The 14,681-nt window shown below is 34.8% G+C and overlaps 1 protein-coding gene across 1 annotated transcript in view; it reads right to left on the bottom strand.

The window, feature by feature from the left end:
* Nucleotides 1–14,681, bottom strand: part of LOC106471835 (protein DDI1 homolog 2-like) — a gene marked incomplete at its 3' end in the record, with an annotated part of 78,981 nt that overhangs the window by 22,058 nt on the left and 42,242 nt on the right. The window contains exons 4-5 of the mRNA XM_013932455.2: nucleotides 8,159–8,281; nucleotides 5,038–5,164 (exon numbers count right to left, since the gene is read on the bottom strand). Of these exons, the coding sequence (XP_013787909.2) occupies nucleotides 5,038–5,164; nucleotides 8,159–8,281 (250 nt within the window). The remainder of the gene's footprint in view (nucleotides 1–5,037; nucleotides 5,165–8,158; nucleotides 8,282–14,681) is intronic.

Raw genomic sequence — 14,681 nt, 5'->3', positions numbered from 1 at the left:
GACAGTTGGTGAAAAGAATAAGGCTGGACAAAAGATCTTAGTTCTGCTGCACACAGACCACAACAAATTCACCCTGATATGGAAAGGCCCTTTTGAAATACAGGAAGTACTCAACAGAATGGACTAGAAGGTGAATGTGAATGGGAAGACCAAGATCTACCATGCCAATCTGTTGAAAAGGTACTTTGAGAGGGAAGAAGACCTTGTGAGTGCAGCTACTGATGTACAAATGGACATGGCAGGTGTGGCTGTCATAGATGCAGAACCAAAAAACAGTAGCTTTGTCTTAGAAGATAAGGATCTATTAAGTCTAAGAGCACTGATTAGAGATGAGATGTACAAAGACATCAAACTGACTGATATGAAAAGGGAAGAGAAACAAAATCTACATACAGATAGATTAGGAAACACGGACCTCAGGCAACACAAGGTCAAGATAAAAAATGAGGGATCCTAGTAAGGAGAAGCCTTACTGGAGACCCTATGCTAGGAGAGACAGACATAGGAACTGTGAATGTTAATGCAGACTGTATGAGCAGAGTTTATGTATGAACTAAGAACAGTCTTTATATATGTTTTGTTTTTTGTTTTTAGTTATGCACAAAGCTACAAAATGGGCTATCTGTGCTCTGCCCACCACGGGTATCAAAACCCGGATTCTAGTATTGTAAGTCCACAGACATACTGCTGTGCCACTGGGGGAGTTTTGTATATGGTAAAAAATTTATTGTAAATATTTATCTTGAAGACGGGTGATGTCATGATACAAAAGACTGTTTAGGTTAGATATTATTGATTAATTTATTGTGTGAGTGAATATTTTAATATTGTTTAGTTTTTGTTATAATAAGAGTTAAAAGTAGATGATTGTAGGAAGTTATGTTTATAATTACTTGATGTTGAGACTACTGAACATCACATGCAATACACTGACGTTGAGAATATAGATTTCTGGAAGGCCAGATGATTAAGTGATAAAGACATAAATACGTGAGATGAGCAAAAACAACAGACAGACAAGCGTATTACATTTACAGTATGTTATTATAATAACTTAAACTTTGTCATGATATAAATAACTGTTTGGTTTAAATATTAGTGATTAATTTATATTTGTGAGTAAATATCCTATTATTTTTAAGTTTTGTTATAATAAGAGTTAAAAGCAGATTATTGTAGAAGGTTTTGTTAATAACTAATTGGTGTCGAGAATATAGAAAGTGGCCAGCCGACTATGAAATAAAAATATAAGTTGCGTGAGATAAGCGGGAAGCAGCAGACAGACAGTATTAGACAGAGAAAATCAAAGAGAATATAGTTGGTGTGAAGTTAAGTAACGTAAAAGTGATAGGCCTATCGTTTAATGTGTTAGAGTGAAACTAACAGTAGAAAAGAAGATAAGAAAAATAATTTTATTCTGTCAAAGCATGGTTCTAAAGTAATTGAATCAGCCTGAGTGCACTTTGACAAGACAAACAGAGGACATTTACAAGAAAGAAAACCAAACGATTTCAGTAAATCATTCCACAATTGTAAGTGAATTACCAACAGAATATTAGTGCAATATTTATACTATTAAGAAGTATAAGTAAAAGTCTATTATTTTGGAAATTGGCTAAAAGAATTATAGTTTTAATTCTGACAGTAAGAGATGATAAACCAATGAGCAAAGATAGAACTAGTGTTGGGTAGCCTTGGCCCAAGTCTTAAAGGTGTTAATGTCACCTTCAAGTCAAAGAAAAGAAGCTAGACTGAGGTCAGTCACAAAAGAGAGAAGAGTGTCACTTCGCAGAAGGTTCCAACAACAGGGGAAACATGTAAGCAGGATCAAGGTAGAAGACAAAACTCTGGCCAAGGTATTGAAAAGGACCAACTGTAGATCCCCATAAACACTATTAAGATCCTGGTGTTGGGCTTCAGATGGGAGATGAAAAGAGGACAGGTAATAAAGCAGATGGGTAAGAACAAGGAAAACACATGAAAATTGAGCACTAGAGTGTTACTGGAGTTAGCCCCCAAGTGGATAGAAGGAACTCCAGGGTTTGGGAATCCAAGAACAGAAAAGGGAAACAGTCATAAGCCATGTTGAAGGAATTCTGGAGTTCAGGAGGACAAGCCATTTGAAAGTGGGAACGAAGGTGATCCAAGAACATGTCAACATGTACATGTATGTTTGGAGAAGGAGAAAAACCAAATAAACCTCAGTGTAAGAGTTATGTATTAAGGAACAGGAAGAATAAAAGGACACAGAAGCAAAAAACAGATCTGAGAAATTAAATTGACAAACAGATTTGGAGGAAGACCACTGTCCTCAACAGGTAAAGAAGAATTTAGTGCAACACAAGAAGTGGAAAGAATTGATTAAAGTCATTATCCTTGTAGTAAAGTTCAGAAAGAGGAGAACACGTGTCAGATGCAAGGACAGAGAGATGAGGCACAGAAGGCATCAAAAAACACAATGAACTATGGCAGTAACATCTTCAACAGTCACCAAGCCTCAAGTGGCCACAAAGTAGGGACAGAGTTAGCAATGTTGCCAGAACTTTGAAAGGATATAGGAGCCATCATCACCTAAGAACTCACTGTTGTAGCAATTTGCCAGATCAAAAGGATAAAACATTTTTTTTAGTTAGTTAGTTATTTAGGGACAATGTACCTTTAACTCAAAGTTAAAACAAACTAAATGGAAACTAAAGAAAGTTAGCACTGTCAAAAGGCAGTGCAAATCTAAAAAATTGAAGTTTAAACTTAAAGAAACACGTCTATTAAAGACAGTGCCGAGGATGGGAATGTAGTTAATTTCGAGTGTCTGTGTTTATGGGAATCTACTGCACATGGAGGATGTGTCGCCTTACTATTGGTGGAGAGCTACTGTCACATAATGATTAATTCATGCACTATATAGTTCACATTATACCACATGTCTTAGATGGGAGATACCTCAAAGTTAGGGCATGCAAAAAATTTCATATGCAGATGTGGAAGGAATAGCTACTGTGTGATGAAAGATAAGAAGACTATTTTGAATGAAATGATCTACTTAGCTATCTAATCTAGAAGTATTTCAGATAAGAATGACGAGAAGTTATTGATTTTTTTTATAGTTAAAAAGCTGTAGATCCAACCTTTCCTTTTTTGTAAATTTGCAAATAATATATCATCAACTATCCTTGGATGCTGCATCTCTGATAAAAAATTATCACTTCTACGAACAAGTTTCTACCACAACTAAGCATTGTATACGTAGATATGAACTACATCAGTAGGTGATATCTTTCTGTTTATGCATAAAGAATATTGTCCTGTGTATGTTAATATTAACACTGTAGATTTCTAAGAAACAGTACTTTATAAAACTAAGATCACAGCCTTAGTTGGAAACTCAAAGACTATATTATTAATAAATTAAGAGCCAAATTTACTCAATGCTATTAAGACCTCAGTGTTCTACAACTAAATAATTAGTTTACTTTTAAACCATGAATTATGAAAAGATGACAAGACTAAATTATTAATATTATTAAAGTGCTTAAATGTATATAAAAAAGTACATATTTAACTGTTTTGCTAAAAAGAAGGTAATCCAAAACATCATCCTTTCATCAAAACCACAAAGCTGCTTTAGTCAACAGAAGGTAATCCAAAACATCATCATCCTTTCATCAATACCACAAAGCTGCTTTAGTCAACAGAAGGTAATCCAAAACATCATCCTTTCATCAATACCACAAAGCTGCTTTAGTCAACAGAAGGTAATCCAAAACATCATCCTTTCATCAATACCACAAAGCTGCTTTAGTCAACAGAAGGTAATCCAAAACATCATCCTTTCATCAATACCACAAAGCTGCTTTAGTCAACAGAATATCTCATTACATTAAAGAGATCAGAGTTGATTCAGTTAACGTGTTGTATGTTTTCTACATTGAGGGAAAATACTATTATAATTCATAGTCACCAATTCTTCTATATGGTTAAATGAAAAAGTTTATTTTGCATGGAAATTTAAATTTTCTTAGTTGTGCAGAAAAATATTTAATTTATTTTTTTTTAAAAATGTTTTCTGAAATGCTTCAACTATAAAATATCAAAAATTCAGGAATGTTAAAAAATAACAAATGATTTGAGACAATTCTGTATATTCAAGCATATTTGTTCTCCTACATTCCATCAAGGCTCGTCTGTTTCATCTTCCAGTCATAATAAATACAGACCTGACTATTTCAGATATTTACTTCCTAAAATATTTTGGGTTTTATTATATACTGACTGTCTGAACTCTGCTGGTAAGTATGAGGTTAAATAAGTTCTAATAACAACACAATTTAAACCATTAAAGTTAAATGTTTTGGAAAAATATTCCTAAGAGAAAAATTCTCTTTATTTTCATTGAATGGCTGACCTGGACTGAATAAAGTACAAAAAAAGTGTACATAAAATAAATTTCAAAAAGTCAGAATTATAAACTTTTCCAAACAAGAATTTAAGTTTCAAAGTTGCACATGGTAAAGTGACAAACACTGACAATCAGCACAATATTTCATGACAAGAAATCCATGGACAATACTTAAAACACAGATTAAGTATCTGGTATGAAAAGGTAACTGAATATTAGTGAGCTGAGGGAATGACAGTACTGTTAAGTACTTGTTACTATAAAACTATCTCCTGGTTTTCTTGTGTTTTTCACTTTAGATAAGTATAACAACTAGAAGATTAGATTCACCCAAAATATATGTAAACTGCATTTGGTCTGCTATGTTTCCATCCAGGTATCACCAGCAACTAAAAGGTTAAATACTATTATTTAATGAACTGAGTCTTTTGTAATGACATGGAACTATACATTGTACCAGAAAAACCAAACTGAAAATTTACTGCACCAAAAGTATCAAAAAAAAAAATCTAATGATCGAGAGCACTTAACACTACATCAAAAACACAAAATGTGGTTCCTGCAAGATTAAGGAAATAGTACATACTTTAAAACTGTTTCAGACAAGGATCTAAGAAGTAGGCAAAGAAAATTATCCTAACTTGATTTCCTCAGCAATCAGTTGCTGGGCTTCAGCATCAAATGGATCAGCATTCATCATGCGAATTCGAAGTTGTTCTTTTCTTGCTCGTTGCTCTTGTTGTTCTTGTAAAACTGAGGTAAACTGTTCTAAAAAAGAGAAAGATTAAAATGTTTAGAAGACAGAATGGTTAAAGAACAAAAGATTAGAATGTTCAGAAGATGGAATGGCTTTAAAATAAAGTAATAAGTAAAAATAAGCATGCTTATGGGACACTCGTGAACAAAATTATTCACATATTAATAATGATATAAAAACTTCTCTAATGTGCATGTATCTCATACAGACCAAAAATGTGATGTAGTTATAAGGCAATTGGGTGTATGTAACCAAAAACTTATAACAGTACTGCAATTCAAAGAATAAACATCACCAGGTGAATGTGAAATCAATAGCATAACCCATTATGCTACAAGTACACAAAATTTTCATTTTCTTAAATCAAAAATGTATTTCCTTCAATACTTATTCGACTGCCAGGGATTTTTCCTTTGAACATCTAAGTATTGGTTTTCTGTCACTTGATTTTCTAAGATTTTCTGTCACTTGCTCTAGTCTTTTATACTTTTTATATTTGTCTTGTGACACTCTCCATCTACGTCAATGTATCCTCTATCCTGGTACTGTATGTAAGCTCCTCATTCAGATAATGTTATCACTTTTTCGAGACTGACTCAATCCCAGTCTCTAACACTGGCTCTTAGTGGGGAGGAAGGGTGGGAGAGTGTCAATGGAGTTAAGTATGATTGGAAATACTATATTTTAACCTGACTTGGGAATCAGGTAAAGATTATTTTTAATTTTTTGTTCCTTAACACTGTTTCTTCAAAACCTTGAAAACCTGTGTGAAGACAAGCCATTTACTTATGTTCGAAAAGTTTTGGCTAAATATTTATATATATAAACACAACTGAAGTTGCATTACCAGTTTATTATTATTACAATTAAATTTTGAGCTGGGCAGTTAAATAGATTAACTTATATTTAATGGATAACAATTACATCCATTAGTGTCATGTAAATTTATCAATTAACCAAAATTACACATTTCCAATTATTCAAACTATTCAGGTAATCAAAATATTGCCATTATTATTTTTGATTAGTTCAAGTTTGTTCAGCATAATCAATTACTGTCACAACTCACAAAAATAATCAACTAATCAGGTAATTGAAATATTTTCATTATGATTTTATTATCATTTTCTCAATTAAGTTAGCTTTGGGTCAGCATGGCTAGGTGATTAGGGTGATTGTCTCCTGATTCAAGGGTATCAGTTTGAGTTATGACCATGATACTAAATCTTTCTGCCACCTTTCCTAATTTTTGGCTGCTGACCAGCAACACCCACTGCCAATTTGTGACTACTCTTTTTCCAATTAGATCTAAAAACATGCAATCTATCAATACATCATCATAAATAGAGGATATACACTCAAAATTATTGATAGATTGCATCATAACACATCAATAAATTAAGGATGTTAACATATACAAGGTTAGAGGGTAAAGTAGATAATATGAGAGTTTGTTTACCATATGTTCAAGGCTTATCTACAAAAATAGGTAATATAATGAAACAATACACAGAATGTAGCATAACATTCTCTCTGCACCATTGTAAATTAAATAATATCAAGAGTACAAAAGAAAGAATGGAAGAAATTGATAAATGTGGGATTTAAAAAATTCCTTGTACCTGTGGTCAAGTTCATATTAACCAATATTAAAATGAAGGATCAAGGAATATGATAACGGAGTGGTAAAATACAAAGTAAACGAATGGGCATTAGCAGAACATGTGACAGAAACATCTCATGTTATAGACTGTAGTAACACTAAATTGTAAAAATAAATATATTAAACAAGGAAGCTGGTCCAGGTCTAGAAATAATAAAGTACTGAACAGATGTTTTGTAATTCTGGATAGTTTAAGTCTAGATGGCATTTTGGTATGAAAATCATTATGTGGATATATAAGTCCCAACCTTGCTTTTACTGTTACTCTTGAAGATGGTATCATAGACACTGAAATATATGTACAGTCATTTTAGAGAAAGTCCCTGTTTTTAATAACTATTTATTGTGTAATAGTTTAATGTTGTATTCCTTTTAAATGTAAATAGATGTTTTACACAAGAGTCATTTTTAAGTTATTTATCACAAATCTCCCATAATTGATTAATAAGTTTAAAAACACGTCCATTTGAAGCAATACCAAGAACAAGAATAAAGTTAGTGCAAGTGTTTAAGGGGAGCTACTGTACAAAGAGATTGTGTCACCTTCCTATTAGTGGAGGACATCATTAGATAATGACATCATCATGCATCAGCACAGTTCATGTTAAACATATGATTTTTAAGTGTGAGTTAACTCAAGGCTAGTGGCATGCAAGTCTCATTGGTGTATGCACAAGGGATCAAGTCATTCTGTGTGTAGACATGAGGTATCATCTTGGAATTCCTTTTTAATTGTAGGACTGTATTGTTTTGTAGCATTCTTGAATCTGAAAAAGCTCAAAGAGATGTTACAGATACAAGATACAATGTACCAACAAAAACATAACACTACACCTGGAATTAAGAGGTTTTGTTCTTGGTAAAACAAAATTTAATAGGAATGACTCTGTTTGATAATCAAATGAAAAAAGACTCAGAGAGGAGAGAGGGCTATCAATGGTTTGAAATATTTTTTGTTTTAAAAGAGTCAAGGTCACCAGAAGAAAAAAGTCAGAAACTATATTAACCTTTCTCCACCCTACTAATGTCATTCAAAAAAGATGAGGGAATTAACATAGCTAAAAAAACCCTAATAAAAAAGGGATTGTATAATATACTGATCTGCATTTTTTCACTTCAAAGTTTTTAATCAGTAATAATTAAAAATTTAATGGTATTTTCAAAAGAATAAAAATTTATTAAATTTTTCAAAAGGTCAAAGTTTATCAGATAAAAGGCATTAAGTATCAATAAAAAATAACCTGGATTTCCTAATTTAAGTGATTAAAGAATACTTCTAGATTGTTGATATTTACTGTAAAAAAACTTATAGAATCCAACAAGGAAAAATCTCATCTCTTACCAACACTTCCACTGAGAAGGGCATCAGCTAGATGAGGATTGTTATGCTTTAGTAGGGCTAACTGCTCTGGACTATTTAGTAATACTTCTCTTATGTGTGCAGGATCATTCTGGTTCTCAGTATCTAATAAATAGAATAAGAAAACGACTGTTAGGGGAAGGCTGAAGTCAACTGCTCTGGTCTATTTAATAACACTTCTCTTATGTGTACAAAATCATTCTCGCTCTTGGTATCTAAGAACCTGAGTAAGAAAATACAGTTGTTAACAGTAAGGTTGAAGTGAAATACTCTGGAATAGTTAATATTCACTTAAGTGTGCAGAATCATTCTTTTTCTCATTACCTAATAAATTGAAAAAGAAAATATAGCTGATAGCATTAAGGAGACAGTGCAATGGGTGACTGTGTTTCCCTATTTTGAAAAGCAGACTGAACCCAATTAAGGAATCAAAGGATCAGCAGGAATGGGCAGAAAGTACCTTCTGCTTTACTCATGAGTGATGGTCCACCAAAGATACAGTGTTAATGATTTCTAATACATAGATATATATACATGTATACCACTGGAAAAGCCCCCAGTGGTTTTACAGAATCACCCCATCTCAACAGTGAACATTATATAATTACTTCAATTAGTGCCGGCTTGACACAAAGCATACCCGAAAAGGCAACAAGGTAGGATCTGTAAAAAAGAATGCAAAGATTAGAGAAGCTGAAAGGAAAATATAAATGAAAGGAAGCAAAACTTACCCTAGACAAAGGTGAACAAACATGTGTAGAACTGCCACAGGAGGAAAACAATATCCACCAGAGGAAGACACAGCCATATTTAGCAGATAATGAGTGATAAAGATATTAAGAGTAGCTCACATTCTAGCCAAATGATCTCTCTCAAAGAATGAAGAAAGGGAGTAGCAAAAAATATAGTAATGTGACAAATTTGATGTGAAGAGACATTATGGAGTCAGCAACTGTCCACAGACAAGTATGAATAAGCCAGTCAGATGAGTTCATGATCCCAACCACTGAGAGTAACAGGTTGCAGAACAATAGAAACTGAAGGATTCCAGGGAATAAGGAGTCAGGAATGCAAACCCGAAAGAAGGAAGAACATGCCACTTAACACCTGAAGGAATGAACTAGACAAAGGAAGTCTATCAGGATAGAAATAGAAGTACAGATAGGAAATGGTAGGTAAGGAAATGGGTGTGAAAGTCAGAACACAGACACTGGCAATTTAGGCCCTAGGGAGGAAGGACCGTGGTTGAGATAGAGGATGACACAAGAGGAATGGTAAGGATGCAGGTAACATAAAAGGTATAAAAATCTGAATGATGAGAACCACAAGCAAGAAGGAGAAGGAATTAGGTTGTGAGGGAGGGAAGGTAGATGGAACATTAAGATAAAGTCTAAAATGTAGGATGAGAAAGGGCATAAAGGACCACAGTGAGATCCCAATAGGCAAAGCAAAGGAATGGAAATGACAGGGGAAGACAACCCAGAAGAAACAGAAGGTGATAGAAAAGACCGCCCGAAAACTGGACAGGAACGAAGTGGACAAGCCTTTGACAAACAACTGGATGAAGAATAGGGAATGAAGGACAAAAAAAAAGCACATTGAAGAGACCAAAGTCAAAGGTAACGGTCATGGAAGAAGATCTCATGGATTGGGAAGGATAGATGCAAAACATGGAGTCAGACCCTGGGCTGAGACAATGGACAAGACAAAACCATGCATGAAGACAGAGAATGGAGACATCTGTGGAACGAGAGACAACTTTGTGATGAAAATCTTGATGGAAGACAATCAAACCACCACCAGATGGAAGGATTTTGGAAAAAGACCACAATGTGACAATAGTGGTCTTAGAAAGAGACCCAGAATCTGAAAGCACAGAGACCAGAAATCAGTACTCCCTGGCTCAACGATATAAGTGACCACAGTGGAGAAGTGGGAATGTACCATCACTACCACCACTCAACTTAGAGAGGAAGGAGGTTGGACAAGGCTTGATGAACCACCAAAGGCTTGAGAAAGGCGATATGGAGACAATGTCCTTGATTGACCAAAGACTTGGAAATCTCCCAGGTGTCAAGGTAAGAACCTCAGCCCTCTAAAGAGGAGTATGGAAACATATGTAAACCTAGATGAGGCAGAATAAGCAGCACCCCTGCTGCAGTCTGGACTCTGGTCAACCACCAAGACAGGGATTCGAGGAGAAGTTCTACTGATCGAGGAGTGTTCACCGATGGGAACGCATACGAGTCTGACCCATGGAAATGAGAGCTTCCAAGGAAACCACATCCCTAAAAATATAGAACATATCAAGCCGTAAGAAAGGTGAGGGATGTGTGAACTCCTCCTTTCAAACCCAAAGACAAAGAAGAGAAGTCTGTGCCTGACTGAAATTGTAAAGAAAAAAACCTTAAATCAATGGGGTATTAAGAGGGAGTCAGAATGGACTTCCCCCCCTTGTTATAAGGAAACCCATTCTGCATCTTGTATAAGCAGAGGAGTGTAGAATAAGGACTGAGAATGGGATGAAGCAAGCAGAAGCCAGTCAAACCAGAGAAGGAAGATTCACAGAGGGAAAGGTCAGAAAAAATATTGTATTCCCCAACAAAACATGTAAAGAGCTGTATAGAATCACAAACATAGGAAAAGGAACCAAAGCTAAGCTCAGCCCAACAAATAAGAAAGAAACGAACATGTCAGTGAAGTAACAAGGCAAAATTTTATGTCCCACAGTGATAAAAATTAGGAAGGGATGGCACAATTGAACACTGATGAAAAAATTCAAATAGAACAATGAATAAATATTACTAGTAATAGTGATATGTAATGTATCAACTATCAAAATATACACAGTAAACAAATGACTGACAGACATCAAATGGGCAAAGTATAAAAAATTTCTAGTCCATAAAGAATATAAAAATAACGAACATGCTTACTGACAGAAATTACAGAGAAAACACAATAATAAGCAATATCTCAGGTACCAGACAGAAAAAGTAACCTAGATGACAAGGACACAGAATTAAGTATGTAATAATCAATATCTAACAAACCATTTCACAAAATTAACTGAGATGACAAAAGATGTATAATAAAGTCTGACATTGACATAAGTGGGAATGAGAAGGCACATAGTTAACAACTATGTTAAAAAAATTACACAAACAAAACAACAAATTAGAGGTTCGAGTAGTTAAGATACATAACTAACACAATAGGAAAATACAATGGGAAAGTATATATTAATAAGGAACTAACAAAATACCTAAAATTAATAAACGTGCATAATGATTAAATTTACCAAACTCACAAAGTAATAATCAATATATAATGTACAATTAAACTAAAGTAATGTAGATAACAAAGTATACCTAACTTACCAAAATCCAAGCACTCATGACATCCTGTATATAAGGAAGGGAAAAGTCATGCAAAGGGCATCAGAACCGGGCCTACCATGGGTATATCGAACTGGTGTGAAGTGTACATTTTGTAAAACTTACCACAAATCTCCAGGGAGAACTTGAAGCTATAGGAAGAAAGGAGAAGCACAAGTCTCTCCCAATCGAAAGATAAGGCAGCTGACAATTGGGAGAAGGTGCCTGGAAAAGGAGAGACCAAAATGGCAACTTAATGAGTGTCCTCTTCCTCAGAAATAGTCACATTGAGAAGAAGAATAAAATGCAGGCCAAGTGTAAGACTAACTCCATGCTATCCAAGACATATACTTCCTCAGCATGTAAAGTCAACCTTGTGTTATGGGAAGTCATATCATTTGCATTGTTTCCTGTCAAAGTAATATTGTCTACCACAGGCAACCTTGAATTCATACTAACACACTTTGAATTCGGAAATGAGAAAGTTAGAAATTGTTGAATAAACTTTGTCAAAAATGCCAACAAATCAAAAACTGTAGTCACACTTGAAAAAATTAAACACATCTATACTGTGTCATGCCAATTGAGAAAGTGAAGATTGACCAGGAATAGCAAGGGGGGGGGGGCACTAGCTGTGCCATTATAGGTGACACAATACTATTGGTGGAGAGTTGTCACATGATACGTACATGTTCAGAAATGGCACAAAACTGGTGGGATATTAAGACTGGTGCTGTGATTACTAAATATTCTTTTAGCAATGCTGAGATGGCAGACAATGATTAAATTAGCTTTTATGTGACAAAAGGTAAGTTCGTTTCCAAATTATCTCCATCAGCAATGTCAACATCAAACGATTCCTGTGCAGTAGGTTCTTGAAAAATAATCTCAACTGTTTCAAACTCATTATGATCTTGATAATCATTTAAATCTTCATCACCAACAGAATAAATTTAATTTTACATGTCTGACTTCCATTTCTTGGCTCTATCTTCTATAGACATGTTAGAAGGATTTTTTTAAATTTCATTTTCCTCCTTTTTTGTCATAAACTTATCCAAGGCTGCTTCTAGTATTTGTTCTTTTTCCTCATGTGGATAAAGTGACTAAACCCTTCCTCAACAACACTATTACTGGGCCATATACAGAACAGCAGCATACAAACATTCTTAACTTCCTTCCTTCAGCATACAAGCACATGCTCCCAGAGATCCTTAGGTTTGACTCAATTCATGTAGTACTTAATCATTCTCTTGAATTCTTTCCATTGTGAGCTTATCTTAGTTTTATTAAAACCATTCATTCTTTGTGTCTCATAAAAATACTCTGCAGATAAATTTAAACACTTAATTTCTCTGGTGGTGTCATCCAGTTTGCTGGATCTATTCAAAATATACCTCACTAAAGTTCATTCTCAAATGAGGAGAATCTTGATTCAAAAGAAGCCTGTATACATGTAATGACTGTAATTCTCAGTTTGTTTACGGTTTCCTCAGCACGGTCTACATTTTTCATTAGGCTGTAGTTGACACTGACAGTAGTGTATTCTCTCTTTGTTTGTTTTTTATGGTACTTTGTTTTAAGCAAAGAACTCTTAAGATGCCAGGAACCTTATTTCAAGTTTGAATTTTTTCAAACAATTTTCACATTGTACACATGAAGTTTTTCCTTGAGTTCCTGTAAGGCATTCTTTGCTTTTCTACCATAAGAAGTATTTGATAGCATAAAATGTTTTATTTTTCAAACTGCATGGACACAATAGAAATGGAATGTGCATCCAGCAGATCTTTGTACAAGTAACATTTTGACACAAAACTAAAGTTTTCATCTTTTTTATTTTAATAGTCAGTGAAATTAAGCCAATACTACTCTCTCCTTGCAACTGGCAAGAGAAATTTCTATTGCTCAAGCTAAAATTACCCAATTACTCAATAAATGATGTACTCCACATCTTATGCATGCAACAAATTGTGTACCAGGCACTTTGGGAAATTTGAAATTAATGGGACCTCTAGGTGTCGAGTGAATAGGCAACAACAGACAATAAATGGAAATTCTTCCTCAACCAACACTTGACAGCACTTGGAATTGTACATCAGATACACCATAGGAAAGGTGTCATGCCATTGACATCAGAAAAATGCCATTGCATTACTCTCAAGTGATTGGAATTGTGCTTCACTGAGGAGGATTGGCCTCCAATCCAGCAGCTAGGAACTGGTAAGTGGCAAGGACTACCATACTCCACCAGATAAAAAGGGTGACAAAATGTATTGGAGAGTCTGGAGACCTGCAGCACAGAAAACAGTGCAATGGGTGAAAAGCAGAGCTACCACATGAGCGGAGTCAATCAACAAATACCTGGCAGCATCTAGAATTGTACATCAGGTCCATGGTAGGAAGCGAATCAAGGCCAAGAAGTCCATGAGTATATAGTCCAGGACAAACATATTTATGAAGCAAAACACCACAAGATATATCTACAATTGGTCCTACAGAACACCCCATCTCAACGGTGTGCATAATATGATTCTATGACATGTTATATTATTTCAAGTACAATACGTGATATTGATGCATAGATGACAATTAGATGGAGTCAAACAACCAACATCTGGAACTGTACATCAGGTCCGTGATAGGAAGTGCCTCAATGTTATAGTCATCTAGCATGGTCACAGGATATATGGTGTGGATTTGATATTAAGTATACCTGGTCAGGTATCACTTGCCACAAAGTGGGATCCAGAACATATGTAGCAAAAGGCTTCTGTAAAGAAATGAAAAAGAAATGGAGCAGCCCATATACCCACCCCAATGATGTCCTCTCAAGGAAAACAGAAAAAGAGCAGCCAGGGACATAGTAAGATGACAGATGTGAAAAAATATGAAAAAGACAAATATCTAGAGCAGTGGTCAGCAACCTATGACCCTCGGGTCTCTAAGTGACCCGCGGCAATAATTTGGCTGACCCGCCAAAAGTTGACTTCACCATTGCAACCCGTGAGGGCACAATCATTGTTCAGTTCAAGTTTCTCGGCTATGTGAGAAGAACAACGATATTAAAGAAAAGATGGGAAAGAGTCACGGCTACAGAGAATTTTAAGTTCAATTTCAGGGAAAAATAT

This window comes from Limulus polyphemus, unplaced genomic scaffold (genome assembly GCF_000517525.1).
Source record: "Limulus polyphemus unplaced genomic scaffold, Limulus_polyphemus-2.1.2 Scaffold4893, whole genome shotgun sequence".
Taxonomy (NCBI): Eukaryota; Metazoa; Arthropoda; class Merostomata; order Xiphosura; family Limulidae; genus Limulus; species Limulus polyphemus.
The sequence above is the reverse complement of the archived record's forward strand: the minus strand, read 5'-3'. Positions and strand labels throughout refer to the sequence as shown.